Source organism: Semicossyphus pulcher, unplaced genomic scaffold (assembly GCF_022749685.1).
Source record: "Semicossyphus pulcher isolate SPU_LCO1_2020_fin unplaced genomic scaffold, fSemPul1.0.p SCAF_22, whole genome shotgun sequence".
NCBI lineage: Eukaryota > Metazoa > Chordata > Actinopteri > Labriformes > Labridae > Semicossyphus > Semicossyphus pulcher.
This window is the reverse complement of record NW_027211696.1, coordinates 10,101,708-10,119,533: the sequence shown is the minus strand read 5'-3', so window position 1 is coordinate 10,119,533 and position 17,826 is coordinate 10,101,708. Positions and strand designations below refer to the sequence as shown.

The 17,826-nt window shown below is 39.0% G+C and overlaps 1 protein-coding gene across 5 annotated transcripts in view; it reads right to left on the bottom strand.

Moving 5' to 3' along the window:
* The window catches only part of znf618 (zinc finger protein 618), a 37,857-nt gene extending 22,809 nt beyond the window's left edge, over positions 1-15,048 (bottom strand). For 4 of the 5 annotated variants that reach the window (XM_069673216.1, XM_069673218.1, XM_069673219.1 and 1 more), the window contains exons 1-2: positions 14,744-15,048; positions 1,495-1,831 (exon numbers count right to left, since the gene is read on the bottom strand). In XM_069673216.1, the coding sequence (XP_069529317.1) occupies positions 1,495-1,804 (310 nt within the window). In that variant the 5' untranslated portion in view covers positions 1,805-1,831; positions 14,744-15,048. The remainder of the gene's footprint in view (positions 1-1,494; positions 1,832-14,743) is intronic. The other variant, XM_069673217.1, reaches the window with a different exon arrangement.
* Positions 15,049-17,826: the final 2,778 nt, after the last annotated feature.

The following is a 17,826-nucleotide window of genomic DNA, read 5'->3' as shown; positions in this document are numbered from 1 at the left end:
AGCTAGCTTAGCTCGTTTTAATGTGAGTAATAACAGCTAGGTTAGCTTGTTCTAATGTGAGTAAAAACAGCTAGGTCAGCTCGTTTTAATGTGAGTAAAAACAGCTAGCTTAGCTCATTTTAATGTGAGTAATAACAGCTATCTTAGCTCGTTTTAATGTGAGTAATAACAGCTAGGTTAGCTTGTTCTAATGTGAGTAAAAACAGCTAGGTCAGCTCGTTTTAATGTGAGTAATAACAGCTATCTTAGCTCGTTTTAATGTGAGTAATAACAGCTAGGTCAGCTCGTTTTAATGTGAGTAATAACAGCTAGGTCAGCTCGTTTTAATGTGAGTAATAACAGCTAGCTTAGCTTGTTTTAATGTGAGTAATAACAGCTAGGTCAGCTCGTTTTAATGTGAGTAATAACAGCTAGCTTAGCTCGTTTTAATGTGAATAATAACAGCTAGCTTAGCTCGTTTTAATGTGAGTAATAACAGCTAGCTTAGCTCGTTTTAATGTGAGTAATAACAGCTAGCTTAGCTCATTTTAATGTGAGTAATAACAGCTATCTTAGCACATTTTAATGTGAGTAATAACAGCTAGCTTAGCTCGTTTTAATGTGAGTAATAACAGCTAACTTAGCTTGTTTTAATGTGAGTAATAACAGCTATCTTAGCACATTTTAATGTGAGTAATAACAGCTAGCTTAGCTCTTTTTAATGTGAGTAATAACAGCTAACTTAGCTTGTTTTAATGCGAGTAAAAACAGCTAGCTTAGCAAGTTTTAATGTGAGTAATAACAGCTACATGAGCTCATTTTAATGTAAGTTATAACAGCTAGCTTAGCTCATTTTAAGAAGGCTAGAGTTAACCATTGCTATGGACACAGCTCTCACTGTAAGTGTAACAAACCATTTTTAAACCGAAAACCGAAATATATTCATTTTTAAATTAATAAAATAAGTGGTTGATTTGGTAAGTAAATAGCTGTGTGATAATGTTTAGTTGTGCCTGTTGGGGTTTCCACTTCGCAATAACAACCTGCTCACTACACATTATCCCTAACGTGAGCAGGATCCCTCGTCTCACCCTGGATATTTATAATCATTATCATCATCACCACCACGACCACCACCCAGGTTTTATTTGTCTTTAAGATTTGAGCTCCAACCCTCATGCTAAATCCTGCATAAAATAGAGGTGAATGGAATTTCAATTGTGCCCTTAAGATTGGAAAATGACATTTAAAAAATTCAACAGCACCATAACGCTGTAAATACATTTCATGGGGGCCATTTTGTCTGTAGAAAGTAGTGCCAATTAAAACAGCTTACAGCAGGGTCTGTGGATTATCTCGGTAACGAGGACATTGTTTCTGCAAAAAGCGACTGCTGCTGAATGTTTTTAAATGTCATTTTTAAATGCAGTGCAGTTTGTTTGTGTTGTTCTGCCGCTCAGGTCAGATTGCAGTCAGAAAATGCATGTATATATATCAGTATGTATATTTACACACCTATGCATGAGTCTGTGCTCTTCGTTGGAGGAGGAGTACCAAGGGCAAACATACCCTCGGTCTGAGCTCTACGGGATGCTCCTCCGCTCGCTCCTCCGTCTCCTAAGACAACACAGATCTCTGCAGGGTTGGCTTCACCCACTTTCCCGTTACTCGTCTCCGAGGTCCCAGGCTCTTTCTTTACAGTGACAGGTGGTGGACTGATGCTCTTGGACTTTGGGGCTACAGTTGGTGAGGGGCCATCTGTAGCGGCGGCACTTCCACTGTCCCCCTTCTCCTTCCCAGGATTGGGTGCCTCTTGTGCACTCATGACTCCACCTCCTCTGAGCCCGTGCTTCTGTACAAGGAAACAAACAACAGAGAGACAGTCTTGATCTGATCTGATGCCTCCTTATCCAATGTTTATTCTTGGTGTCATATTCCAGCAATGCCAGGTCAAACAGACGGCAGCCATTTTCCTTTGACAACACACTCAGGGTCTTAAGCTTAGGTCCAGCTTTATTGTACTGCTGTGTTCCAAGCTGTAAAATGTATAAAAAATCTGACAAATCATTATTATGTCACTGTTTCATGGTTGTGCAGCAAAAGAAAAGACCATGAGCTGTGAAAATCTGGAGGAACATCAGCCATATTTCAAAATAAAAACCCCTTTTAAAAACACATTAGCTATCTTTTAGTAGCTAAGGTTAGCATTCAACCATTTCCCTGCTAACATTACCATTAGCTAGGAAGTGGCTCAGTGCTAACATTAGCGTTGTTAAGTGTTGATAAGATAGGAAAGGTCTAAACAGACTTCACAAGGAAAGGTCCAAAACAGCATAGTAACTCATTATCTATGATCAGACAGCAGCTAAGGTTAGCATTCAGCCACATCACTGCTAACATTACCATTAGCTAGGAAGTAGCTAAGTGCTAACATCAGTGTCACAAAGTTTTATAGGAAAAGTCTAAACAAACTTCACTTTGTGAAAAAAGCATAACTCATTAGCTATCATAAGAAAGCAGCTAAGGTTAGCATTCAGCCACTTCCCTGCTAAAATTACCATTAGCTAGGAAGTAGCTGAGTGCTAACATCAGCGTCACAAAGTGTTATAGGAAAGGTCTAAACAGACTTCACTTCGTGAAAACAGCATAATAACTCATTAGCTATCATCAGACAGCAGCTAAGGTTAGCATTCAGCCACTTCCCTGCTAACATCACCGTTAGCTAGGAAGTGGCTCAGTGCTAACATTAGCATTGCAAAGTGTTGATAAGATTGGAAAGGTCTAAACAGACTTCACAAAGAAAGGTCCAAAACAGCATAGTAACTCATTATCTATCATCAGACAGCAGCTAAGGTTAGCATTCAGCCACATCCCTGCTAACGTTGCCATTAGCTAGGAAGTGGCTCAGTGCTAACAGTAGCTTTAGAAAGTGCTATATGAGCAGATAGGAAAGGTCTAAACAGACTTCACTTTGTGAAAAGAGCATAATTACTCATTAGCTATCATCAGATAGCAGCTATGGTTAGCATTCAGCCACTTCCCTGCTAACATTACCATTAGCTAGGAAGTAGCTGAGTGCTAACATCAGCGTCACAAAGTGTTAAAGGAAAGGTCTAAACAGACTTCACTTCGTGAAAACAGCATAATTATTCATTAGCTATCATCAGACAGCAGCTATGGTTAGCATTCAGCCACTTCCCTGCTAACATTACCATTAGCTAAGAAATAGCTAAGTGCTAACATCAGCGTCACAAAGTGTTAAAGGAAAGGTCTAAACAGACTTCACTTCGTGAAAACAGCATAATTATTCATTAGCTATCATCAGACAGCAGCTAAGGTTAGCATTCAGCCACTTCCCTGCTAACATTACCATTAGCTAGAAAGTTACACCTTTCCTATCAAATCATACAACACTATGAAAAGGGAGCGGCTCAATGCTAACAAATGTAACTTGAAATATGACCCAAATGTCCCTCCAGATTTTCACTGTCCATTTTCCATTAATGTGCTTATGAATCAGTAACTGGTGAAATGATGGGCTAATGATCGTCAGATTTCTTGTAAGTCCATACAACTTAATGATTGTCAGATTCCTTGTAAGTCCATATACCTTACATCTGAGAAAAAGCACTTTGACATTGTAACAGCATTAGAGCTTCCCATCCTGACCTTGATTTGAGAGGGAAATTGCAGCTGTGTGAATAAAATGAAGATCCTTTATCTGACAACTACTGACAGTCTAAAAAAAGTCCAAATTGTGAGACAACCACCCTTTTACACAGATGTGTGAGCTCTAAAAGCACAGGACTGGCTCCTGGTCATCTATCTGTGCAAGTGCCATTTTAAGGACAGAAATAGCAGACAAAATTCTCTAGTTATCCATGAAGAACAACAGAGTGGCTTTACTGTTCATAAGTGACCTTTGATGGCATAAATTCCACAGCTTTGTGACATACAAATGCTCTAATTTCAGAAATATCCAAATTACACAACTTGCCACTTCAGCACAAGGCTATAAAAGGCCCTGTCAAGAGAATGTGCTCAAAATGCAACCAAGCAAAACAGAGTTATGCCAGGATGACTGATATTATGGAAAGAGGGAAAATTGGTCTTCTAATAATAGCGCACCAATACAGCAACAACAAGCCTTTTCATAGCCCAAATACACCTTTCTTTGGATAAGAGACACGGCCGGGAAGCCTGAGCAAACAGGTCCATGAATAGGATAATGTTGGAACAAAACATTCAAGGCTTCCAGTTTGAATTGCTTGCCTTAGTTTGTGAAATTACAAAAATTACTGTCAGCTCAATAATACAGTAGGTGCAACACTAAACAAGGAGGTTGTTTGCTGTGTGTGCTGCAATCTTTATATGAACAAGCGTGAACTTTTAAAGCAAGTTTTATGCAAAATAAAAATTAGCGTGCCATAAAAATCCACAGCATAGTTCATCAGAACTCAGTCAATTGTAACTGTATCGTGTTATGACAGAGGTTGCTGAATAAGGGGAATTGAACCTCATTGTTGACACTTAAGCTTTTATTTGAGCATTTTCAGTTTAATCAAAAAGAAACAAAGAAACTTCTCTTTTCCATTTATTACTGCTATTTTAAATGTTGACTGTTTCTCTTCTGGTTTCATTTTTCATTCATTTCCCATTTTTAAGTATTTTCAATTCTAGTTTTATTTTCAGTTCCAGTCTCTTTTCATTAGTGTTGTCTTGTCTGTCTTCTCTAGTGACATAAGAAAACAGCAACTGAGTACACCTATGGCATTATCATCCAAACTGTCCATGGACTGAAACTGTGAGCAGAAATAGTAAATAATCTTTGTTTACATTCACAGGTTGTATACAGGTTTTACATTTACACTTGTATTAGGAAAATTAATAGTTGTTGTAAAGAGGGAATGTCTACCATACTATATACTACTGTAGAAGTGACCCAGACAGCTACTCAATGATACCAACTGCTTATTTCATATAATCATCAATTTCATAATAACTCCACACAAAGCTCTTGTCTCCTTAAACCCCCTCATTCCAGAACTCTTCAATCCCAGTTTAGTATAATCTATAGAGGATCCAAATTATGGAATTCACTCCCTTTACATTAGAATGTATTCTAACCAACCAGAATGTTCCATATAGACTGCCTGTATAAGCTGGCCTCAAGCAGTACTTGTCACAAGGGGTGGGAATCGGAGGATAACTCACGATACGTGATACAATAAGTGATACAATAAGTGATACAATACGCGATACATTACCGAATGCGTTACAATACACGATACAATACGCAATAGAGTACGCGATATGGTACGTCATACTGCATGCGATACGATGAATGATACAATACATTAGGGATGCGCGATATTATCAGCAAGTTATCGGTATCGGCCGATATTGGCTTAAAAGTGAACTTTCGGATATCGGCCAACACGCCGATATCTGCCGATATAATAAATCAATAAAATAATGGGCTGCTGCATACTTGATTAAATGCCCGACCTCGGCGCAATGTCCCCGGCGCGAAGAAGACCTGCGCGGCACAGCGTGATGATGTCACGTGTGTCTACCTGCAGCACGAGAGAGTTAGAAGCCAAAATGTCCGTGGTGTGGAAGTTTTTCAAAGTGTCTGAAATAGATATCAAAACTGCTACTTGCAATGACTGCTCAGCTTCGGTGATGCGAGGAGGAGCCAAGGCAAAGTCTTTCAACACTACAAACTTGATTAACCATCTCAAGACCCCTCACCCCGACCGTTGTAACAAATGTGATAAGAGTATCACCATTATACTGTACACGAATTCCACTACAGAAGAGTCGATGATCTCTGCAATTAGGTGTGTGGGAAAAAAATATCGGTATCAGTATCGGTAATCGGCTAAATGAGTTGTAAAATATCGGCATATCGGATATCGGCAAAGAATCCAATATCGTGCATCCCTACAATACATGACAATAGGCCATACGATATGCGATACAATACGCAATATGATACGCGATACGTTACGCAATACTATACGCGATACGATACGCGATATGTGGTCAATGATAACAATAATATACAGCGATTCTGTGATAATTGATATATTGCAAGACAATCATATATTTGATACATCATGATATCTGATTAACTGACAAATTCACAATGCCCCTAAAAAAGGTGAAGTGCAGGATTGATGTATGCAGTTTCACAGAATTTGACACCTTTTGTTACCCTCATTTATGTTATATGCGCCACCGCAAGGAGTCATGAAGTAGTCAGTCAAAACCAAAAGAAGTATTTAGCGGCTGCATATTGATAATTGTATTGCACAAGTCAGGACAGCGATATATTGTCATATCGATATTTTGTACCACCCCTACTTGTAACATAAGTCAAAAGACCTATTATGAATGAATGTTGTTTTGCATGTTATCGCTGTTTGTTTATTCCTTAGATGTCTGTCAATCACAGTGATTGTATACTTGTATGTACTTTGAAAAAAAAGAATGTTTTTGTTGTGTCTGTGTGTCACTTTTGACTATGATCTATTATACTACAACAGATGGGTAGTTAGATTGGCTTTGCTGTCAAGTAACAAAACTATTGCGCATAAATTATGTATTCACTGCTGTAATTATTTCCTTTTATGTATTGCTAGGAGACTGCCAGTCTACAAGCCCCAGGTGGGTTTTTAGGCAATTCTCCCTCACATGTAATCATATTCTAGTCCTTGTTAAATGTGTTTTATTTTTAAATCAAAAAATAAATAAATAATTGAGCCATGTTCATACAGCTTTAACCAGAAGCTCAGAAAAAAAACCTTCATATGTGTAATACCTGTGGCAGCATTACATTTAAAGCGTAAAGCCAAGCTTCTCTGTGACTTTGTTTAGTTTAATGTTACAGGTTAAAAGCGGCACATTTTCTTTGTTAGCACATTAGATTACACAACGAACCTCGTTTGGTGAAAAGATGCCAACGATTATAAAACTTAGACGAGTTAAACTGCGTCCTTTTGTGAGTCACCACTGGTATGACTTTAAGAGGATTGGATTTGGAAGTAGCAAACACTTCAAGGAACCTACTCGGCCCCACATATACTCAGTGGCCACTTTGTTAGACACACCTGTACAAACTGAAAATATTATTACATTACATTTTTATTACTTGGGTCACATTGCCAGAGCAGCAGGCATATACCGAGAGACTATATGTTTAACTCCTGTGTACCATAACATTTAGGGGATTCTCTTTAGATGCATTGTTTCATATATCTTAAGCCAGGAATCAGAGAAACGCCTTAAAATGCTCACACTTGTGTTGTAGTAAATGCACACTAAAATGAAAGGTATTGTAGCACTCCTACAGTTGAGAGAATTATGAGCCACATTTAAACCTCACTTTAAGGCAGGGGCTGAAATGGCCGCACGGCTGCATATGTGCAGAAATATTTTGGGTCAGCAAAGTTAGTGGCCCATTTACTGTCTACGCAGCAGTGCCAAATTTTACATCCCAGTGACATCATAAACTAAATGGTCAGCTTTCCATTTTATAGTTGAAATGCCTCGGGTAAAACTGAAGTCTGGTAGTCGCTGGAATTCTCTTTTTAAAGTGAGGGAGCAAACATTTTAATGCTTTAAATCAGGCGAAAAAACAGCCCGATATCCACACTGTACATGTACCTAACTCTGTGTTAATAAATGTCATAAAGCATTGTATTACATGCAGCATTATTTATGATTAAAGCCACTGTAATAAAATGCACAAAGACAAATAGCACCTGCCTGATAAAGGGATTAAATTTTAACATTTTATGACTCATGGGGAGAGGCATTATGTTACTGTAGATTATGTGCATAAATTTGTTAGCCAAAATATATACGGCTACAGTAGGGCAGTAGATTAGCTTCTCTCTGTAGGCTAGTTTACTCAAGGTGTGTGTGTGTGTGTGTGTGAAATTCAAATACCTTTAAACGTCTGTTTTGTGAAACTGCAAATTTTACATTGAGTCAAGAAAAATATAACCCCGTCTCCTCTGTTCCATTCTTTCAACACGCAGCCTAAAGGAGCCACTTTAAATGTCGACAACACCAGCGTTTGGCGCTGCTTTGCCAGAACTTACACTGGCATGAAAATTTCCAACCGTGACGAGTCTAATCCCCCGCCACACAAAAAGCGACGTGTCATCATTGTTCTTATGAATGATAGGGTAAAGGCCTTCTGTCAGCTTAAAGTCAAGCCAAAACAAATGAAGACAGCACAAATATAGTGCCTCTCACTTTAATGCATGTGTCATTACTTTTTAAATTATTAACACAAAGGGACGATCATATTGTTTACTTTTACAACGGAACAACTCGAATATAGATCTTTAAAGCATTTGAGTAAAGGTCACATGGAGGCTTTTTCAGGCTTGTACCAATGATTAACTTACCAAGCAGCCACCAGTTCCTATTCTTTATCAGTTCTTAACAAAAGCTACTCCACTACGCTTCAGAGAGGTGTTCTTTGTTATATTGATCATTATATGACATAGTAACTAGGCACTTTACAGAGCAAAATTTGACATAAAAATTACAACATATGTGAAGCTTATAGAAAACTTTTAAAGATTAAAGTAGTGGTCCCAAGCCAAACGGTCTCACAAAAAAGCAGTGTCTGGTTGGGGGCCTGTACCAGATTTAGGGGACATTTCCCCATTTAACTTCTCCAATCGTTCCATTTACGTAACTGTTATTTATTAATAAAATAATGTAGACGTTTACCTCTTTAGGCTTTTAACAAATATTAGAGAAAGGTCCACAAAACATATTTGCAAAGCAGAACTTGTTTTTCCGTCTTTCCTCTCCTTTTAATCATCTCACAACCACTCATTTTTATCTGGTGACCCTTGGGAGGGGCTTGAACGTTATGTTGGAAACCACAAGATAAAACTGCCGGGCTGTTTATAAAGTAGACGCGTAGATTGGTCAGATACAACTTATAAATGCTGATAACACATCGTAGCAGTAGTTTGGGGGGGGGGGGGGAGCTTTAGATTTCACTGTGTCATACCCCATACGAGTAGCTTAGCATAACTCAGTCAGCTCTGTCAGTCAGTCCCTTTAAGAAACCCCGTCCACTTCTTTCTGATTAGCCAGCTCTTCGAAGCCTGCTGAGGCTGCACTTTGTGACATCACAAAGTGTAGCGTTCAGAAAAAACTGTGTGAAACCCAAGCGGCAAGCGCCGGTGTTAAAAAATGAAGCCAATGCAGAAGTGCAAAAAAACTGCAGTTCCTCAAGGGGCCACTTGAGGCTGGCTCCAGAAATCAAGAAATAACATTACAGCAGATGGGAAAATGCCAGTTTTCACAGCAGAAATAAACATGTTTACAGCCTTGTACAAAAAACGTCTTTGTTATAAATAGCCAATTGTATTGTTCAAGATAACTGTACGGGGGTTGAATTTCTTTATAACACACCCGTTTTAATTATATTAAGCCTTAAATTATAGGGGCCGGATCACTTGATTGACAGGTGGATCCTGCTGGCTGTCTGCTAGACGCCAACACAGACACACAGTCACTGAACTTAACTTCACCTGTTTGTGTTGTTGGAGCCTGTTGGGGATTTTTTCATTTAAGGTTTGGACAAATAATCCCTCTCTGTGGGATTTATGGAACTTTCTGGCCGTGCAAGAAGTCTGAGCTCGAGCTTTTTGGTGAGTTAAATGCGAGCACTAACTAGCAGGTATACTGTGCTCCCTTGAGCTGCTTGTTAGCCTGTTCAGTGTTTATCAAACAATTATTTAATCTTCGGCCAGTATAGTCAGGAGTTGTTGGCTTTCTTTTCCCCGGAGAGATTACAGCAGACCTTAGTTATGAGAAGACGGGTTATTTTACGTTTCCTGTTACGTGTCGGCTCGCCGCTCTCTCACCGGTCGAGCAAGCAGCGAGTCCGCTACTTCTTTACTCTGATAACTAAACACCTGCAGTCAGTAACTGTCACAAACAGAATCTCCTCCTGGCAAAGTCAAACTAGCTCATTCATTATTTATACAGTCTATGGCTAATAACCGCTAGCTACGCTGAGGAGCATATAGCCTAGCTTCATAGCGGTAGCTGGCTAATTAATGCGGCCCCGCCCATAGTCCTAAGCCATAGGTTCGTGCTCCGCCTCTTTGCCTTGCGACCCCCAGCACCTGCCCAATTCGGGCTTCAAAACGCTTCTTCAGACATCACTGAGACTACGTCCATTATTTATACAGTCTATGGTGAAACCTGGCGTTCACAGCAGCCGGCAGACTGAGCCGAGAAGTCTGGGGATTACTCCAACATACTTTTACCTACAGATTTGAAACTTCACCACCATTTATTATGGACGTCCAACATTGTAACATTATATGTATGTCTTAAAATGTGAAACAGCATAATACCCCCTCTTTAACCCTTCTAATTATGTCATATTCTATATCAGTCAAAAGGCACATTTTCATGCGGAACGAATACTTCTACTTTAGATATTTGCTGATAATACTTTTACAGAACTACTTCAACATTTGCACATATCTGTGTCTTCTTCAAGAAGTCTGCTTTTGTTAAAAGAAAGACAATTTTTCTGTTAGTATATTTGCTTTGAACAGCTTACAAAGTTGGTTACTCTGTTGCTGACAGCAGTCGATTAGTGGACTGACTCCCCAAATGGGCAAAGTCAGTGGTTAAACAAGGCCGCCTCAAGTCTGTGTGCGGTTAGAGAAGATCATAAGCTGCCTTTGACGGCAGCGAGAAAGAGATCATGTGGCCATGATGGATCAAGCAGATATATCACCTATTTTTATGCCTGTTTTTTTTATTAAATTAATGCCAACATTAAGTGACTTTTATCATCTCTAATCAAATAAAATAATGGCAGGAAAAGATCTGAATTAGATCAATCCCTTAGTCATCGTCTAATATTTCCTGTGCAACATTTTGAATGCATGCCCTGAATATATGAAATGCTTGTCGTGGCCTGTTTTCCTCTAATTAAAGTCAAAATGCAAAATTAGCCATCTGGCCTCTCTGTTCTTTTTAAAGTCGGAGCCTTCTGATATACTGTAACCTACAACCCCCACGCTGAAAGGAAATCTAAACCAGATGTACATTTGCTTGATGTTCCTTAAAATATAAAAGCACATCGTAAAACAAACACAACAAAAAAAGCCATTAGGGAAAAAACAAAACAACAGCACCAGGAAATGTAGTTCGAGCAAATATGATTTCCATGATCTGTAACGGTAAGAGGAAGTAAGATGGTTAAAGTGGCACTGTGGTTTATTAAACTAGTTTTCTCTTGCTGATAAAATGTCAGTGTCTTCATGTTAACTACACTATATTACAGTATTCCTGGACTGAATGTTTCAGAGGTTACAGAATAAGGAGCATACAAGTCTCTAGGTCGTACCTCTGCACAGAATACTGCACTAAGTCGAGGTACTTAAAATAATTGGCCTATATTTGGGCAGTACTGTATCTGCCTCTGCACAATAATGAAGTAAATGAATCGCTGTGCTCGGTTCAAGCAAAAAATAAAATCTTGCTCTCTTAAGTTACAGAGATTTTGTGACTTTGAATTGTACCTTGCGTTGCCAAAAAGTCCCTGTGCTCTGCATGTTAAGTAGGCTGGAGTAGAGATTCCAAATATAAAATACAAATTTGTTTAAGGCTCATGGAAATGTTTCCACTCTGGAGGGATTAAAAATAGGAATGAGCTAAAATGGGGGGGGTGGGGGGGGGTCACTTCAATCACTGCTTTCACTGCATGTTTGTATTACCCTGAGCAGAGTCAGTGACTGAGAGCAAGGGTTCACCAGAACCTGTTTCACACTAAACGCTTTGCTTTTCCTCTTTCTTTAATCAAATGCACATTTTCTCGTCCTCTGTAATAAATGTCTTCCAAGATGGTGTACGACCCATGATTTCAAAAAGCAATAATGCAGAGAAATGGATAAATCCCCCCCCCCCTCAGACCCTCCCTTCCTTCGACCCACCTCACACACACACACACACACACATACACACACACGCACGCACACACACCCGGGATGCTCTGGAAAAAGAAACTGTGTCGTCTAGTAAAATTCCATCAGCATACACTCAAAACCCCCATAAAAACCTTTTCAATCTATATGTTAATGCCACGAATTAAAATTTAATAACAAGAGATATTGAAAAGCAGACTTGAATTATACAAAAATAAATCCTGAAAGATCAGGCCCCTAAAATTAGAAATTCAGGGCGGCATCCGGTCTGCTGCTAAACCCTTGTAGGCTGGCAGATTAAATTTTTGATGAAAATCAAAATTGCACTGCACACTGACGCAGGCGCAGCAAACCTGGCACTATTGTGATTTATGGATTCATTAAACCCAGGGGAGTTTCACCCCCCCCCCCTCCCCTTTTCACTCACAGAAATGAGATTTGCTTTGCTGAAAATTTGTGTTTTCAGAAAAGCTACTCAGGCTCTGCTCTACCTTTCAGAAAATGGTCAAGGAAAAAAAGAAGCTTCTGTGTACATAACCACTGCACGTAAACAGCCCTAATTTTCATTGCTGCAGCAATTGAACGTCCTCATGCATTATTCATGGCACCAATAAGGTTCATTTTTAAAAAGGAAGAGGCAGGAAAATATGTGCAGAATGCACAGATTTTTTTTTTTTAATGCAGCAGCCCCAACCTCTGAAAAGCCGTTCCCTGGAGACTAATTTAAGTGAAGCCATTTTCAGACAGTTTCAACATGCCACTAGGAAGTAGCAGAATATAAGATGTGCGCCATGTCGAAAAAAGGGATGTATGTTTTTTTTCAGACACATCTAAGCACAAATCATGAATCTGTAATCATGCATTAACGAAAAAGGAAGCAGAGACATCAAAGACAGAAACTGTTTGTGTAACATCAATTAGCCTTTAAATGGAAAACAAAACCTCTGTGCTAAGTTAATGACAATCAGAGCAGCAACCAAACAAGTGAAACCCACAGGCGGTGATACAATCCCTCAACATCTTGTGTTTATCAGAGCCTGAAGGGACAAGCTTCACCTCTCCATCCAAACTATTTGCTCCAAAAATCCTGCGTGAAACAAAGCTTTTGTTCATTAAAGTACAGGCACACAGGCATTCCTGCTACCTTACTTAGAATGAGAAGAACACAGTCCCCATTAACCGTATGAGGGGTTTAGGGTGTTTTTCATTTCAACACTGCTGCATTATTCCTAAAGGATTTATAACTTATTACTTGGTCCTTCAGGTATTCTGCGTATAAACATTCCCATCACAGGCAGAGTGATCCAACCCTATTAAACCCATGACACTGGTTGCCTCTATTCAGCCCTGTACTTTAACTCCAACTGCATTTTCATGAGACTTTCCCAGCAAAGGTCAGAATTTACACCCAGATTTTGCATACCAACCATACAATTTCCACCAGCTCTTTGAATTTAAACAGATTTGAAGGTCAGCATTAAAATCACCCACAGCAACAAAAAAAAATGGCCTCCGCAGTTTTCCCTTACATTAAAATAAAAGCAAGCCGAGCAAGATGGGAAACTGTTTGGCGTCTGCAGGATTAATATAAACAGTAGAGGCACTGGTTGTGATTGTTTTTCCTGCCCTCAAATTATGCTGACATGGTCTTTCTTCTTCCAGAGCTGTTCAGTTCACTTTGGATAGTTATTTTCCGCTTACACATTTTCCAATCTGTAGAAGTTTAGAATCCGATTTGTTCCACGTTTACTAGGAGGTAAATATATCCCTGTATATCCATCGTAACACAAATGCATACATAAAGAGGCGAGGAAAAAAAGGAAAATTATTGTTAATGTGGATGTTAGAGGGAAAAGATTCAGCATGGGTTTAGCATATTTGTTTCTTCCATTCACATTAAATTGTTCCCATAGTTAAATAATTGCCTGAAGCAAAATAATTAATGTAAAGAACATCCATCATGAATGGGGGAACATAAAAGGTTATTTTGCATTAATTATCACAAAAGCACAAGATACATTTATATTAGAGGCAATCATGTACAGATGACATATTCATTTAAAGGGCGACAAATTGTGTCTCCATTCGCATAAAACATTCAATTTAGAAAAATAAGTCTCAAAACTAGTCTCATTACAATTTTTTTAATTTCCCCAAATGACTGCCTACAGGTGGCGCCAACGACACATACATTTTAAATCCTCTATCTTCCTAAAAATAAAATTAGAAATGTATTTTGATACGACGCCACTTTGGCGTTTCCTCATGGCTGTCTACAATGACTACCAAGCCGTCAAATACAGCCAAAAGTAACGTTAGTGTTGAGTGAGTTTCAGAGGAGGCAACTCCGAAGCTCTGCTCAAATTTGCTGGAAAATTCACAAAACATGGCTGCAGGAGGTTTTTGTGTTTCAGATTGTTCCTCCCCTCATCGTCCTTCATGTTGCCACTACCGCCTGGTCCCCCTTGCTCTTTCGGCGTATACAGTGTTTTATCTAGGTGGGGAATATGTGAGCAAACTAGGTGCACAGACACACGACTAGTCACTTGCTACACGGAAACTTCATTACGAAAATTCAGTCCAAAAACATCAACAGATTAGGTCTATTTCGGATGGCTTCAAAGCCTGCACCTGGTTTAGTGTCAGGCAATAGTGCAAAAACACTGTCAGGTCTCGCCTTTTTAAGTGGACGGGACTGAAACTTAACACCCGCTACTGAAATTTCTCAAATTTAGGATTTCTAAATCAGAAAAAAAGCAAACAGCGGTATGACATACCTCCAAAAACGATGCAGCTCATGCGAAACAGGCTCGCGCTCCAGAAATCTTCCCTCCCCGACCAGAGGTGACTGCACAACTGCTTCCTCAAAAAATTGTGAATTAGTTATGAGAAATTCCAAATGTTGAAAAAATTTCCACCACAGCGGGTTTATTTTCCCTCGGCGACACGCTACGTTACATTTTAGAAAGAGTAATGGCGTAATGATTCATAAATTTGCCGAGGTCTACTCATTCCGTGCAAGCTTTCCGTTTCTGCCGTGCACGCGGGGGTTTGTGTTGCGGTTCCTCCTGTGAAATTTTCGTCCGCCATATACAAGGGCAGATTCCGAAATTGCAGCGCCGGCCTGTATATTAGCCTACATGAAAAAAAAGAAAGAAAAAGGAAAAAAGTCTGGGAAGAAGACAGAAAAAAATGGTTGGCCGACTATGAGGTTGCACGGGGGAAAGGGGGCTGGAAATTACGCAGAGGGAAAAAAGTCTCATGTGAGCAAAGATATTATAATAACATGCTCTTACTGCTGCTCTACCCTACTGACATATGGGGCGTTTTAATAAAGATAAACGCCTCTGAATATGACCATATTTAAGGTTAATTGGCTGACTGACTGACAATTATAGCATACTATTTTAATAACCTCGTTGTCCAAGTTTCATTCACAGTTGCTTTGAAATTATTGTCATTGTTTCTCAATTTAGTGAGGGAAGAATAGTATCGCTCCTCATGAGCCGTTTTTAACTTCACAAGAGGGAAGTTTATTGTTCACAATATAACCTAATATCAGACTCTACCTGAGTTTTGTCAGAGGACAAATTCACCGAATCCACTTGTGTTTTTGCCGTTTACTGCAGCAGTCTCCACACAGTTTCTGGTAATGTTACATGTCCAGGGCAAGGTTTTGGTTGGCCAACAAATTTTGAATTGAAAACCCCACTCTGAGAATTAACAGTCGTTTTTTCTTTTGAAATAGTTTAGTTTTTGTTTCTAGAAGTTCATTATGAAAGGATTTTCAAAGAACCACCGTAAGTTTTTTCGCAAATTATATTTGAGTGTTTTAAATATATTTATTTTGCAGGTCTGGGCTGTCAATATGGTCAGAATACTTGACAATTACATAAATATAAACCAATAACAATAAAAATAATAAAAGCATACATATACTATGTACTTTTCTAACATAATGGATGCAATGTAGTGATAAATTCTATAAGCAGGAGTGGCATAACCTGCAATAAAATATATATTCAATACTTTAGGGCTGTTTGTGCTTTTTCTGTCATTTTATTCACCACTGAATCCTTATGTACACAATGATCTGAATGAAAACCATCTGCAAACCTCTCATCGGTGATGGTCAGTCATCTGAACAATTAAATGTTAATTAATTGCAAAATAAATAATTGAATTAATCATATATTTATCCATTTAAATCAATATTTTTTTTATTAACTTTTTTGTGGGTTAGTGATTATGGGGTGCTGACTTAAGACAACACTTGAAACAAATCTGTGAGAACATGCTGATCAATGGAACAGTACAAAAACTTTAAAATGCACCAAATATCTTCCGAGTGTTGTAGGGTCAATAAAAACAATGAATTATCTGAAAACCTGCCTCTTTGAAAAGTACCCCCAGTATGACTATCCCCACAATATGGGCACAGAGTCCTTTTAAAAGTCAGACATCTCACTGCTTCACAAGGCGGCAAATGCTATAGAAAGTCACTCTTGAGAATCAAAATCCTGAATTCAACTACATTTGGGATGACGTTTTTAAGGTGACACAGGAGTGACTCCTGTTGAGATCAGATATTGGGGTACTCTTTGGCCTTCACACTCATTAACAATCTGCACATCCGCAGACACACCATCTCGACCATGAATCTTGTTGGAGGCAGCTTCATGCTCCTGTGCAGCCGGCTCTGGAGGGCCTGTGAGGGTAGCTGGGTCAAATCAACGCTGCAAAATAATGAGAAATCCTGGAGGAAAGGTTCCTGCAACCTGGGCAAAAAACAATGAGGCCAGCTCTTCACAGGAATGCGAGAAAAATAACAGCAATGTTACTGTCCTGGAGTGTCAGGGTGCAGAATCCAAACAAATATATATGGGCAAAATATGAGTTGAATTGCTCAACTTGAATAATTGAATTAACAATGTGAATTTGAATCACATAATTTGAATTTGTATCGTTAAGCTTGAATAACTGTATTGAAAAACTGAATCTGAAAGAGCATATTTTGAAATTGAGGCCAGTGCTTCACAGGAATGCCTGAAAACATAACAATAATGTTACTGTCCTGGGGTGTCAGAGTGCAGAATCCAAACACAAAATGTATGCTGTATGGGCAGAAACATGTCAGTAGAAACTGAATTTGAATTATTAATATTTGAATTGCTCAACTTGAATAAATGAATTAATTGAATCCCGGCAGCCCCCGTAGCACGTCCCACAAACAGAAGGGAATCACAGACAGCCCCTCCCTAAACAGCAACAAGTGGGTGATACCCCACATTAGTTCCGGAAGCTACCAGAACTTCCACGACAGCTCTGGCAACTCCGCGGCAAGCTACTGCTACTACTATTGAACTTGGCCTTGCTGCAAGTTCATGTAGTGAAGAAAATGGTCAAAAACATAGATGCTGATTGGCCAAAGAGGAGTGCTGCGAATCTGCACTCGATTGCGCTTCCTCATCAACCGGATGTGTGTCTCCGTAAACTTAAGGTACATTTGAGGAACTGAATTTGAATTGCCAGAAGATGAATTTTAAGCGAGGCTAAAAGTTTCAGAGCAATTTAATTCAACTGCAGAATATTTAATTCAGATTCACGTTTATTAGAATTCAGTTTGAAAGTAATAAATTCAATTTCAAATGATGCTATTTCAGATTCAGTTTTTCCAATGCAGTTATTCAAGTTGAGCAATCCAAACTCAATTTACACATATTTCTGCCCTGTACATTGCTGTTAACTCACAACATTATGGTGTTTAAGCAAATTTGCAAGGAAGAATTGGCAACTATTCAGATTGTCATGTGGGAAAAAGCTGGTATAGACCAATCTGCATGGTTAATTTTATGTTTTG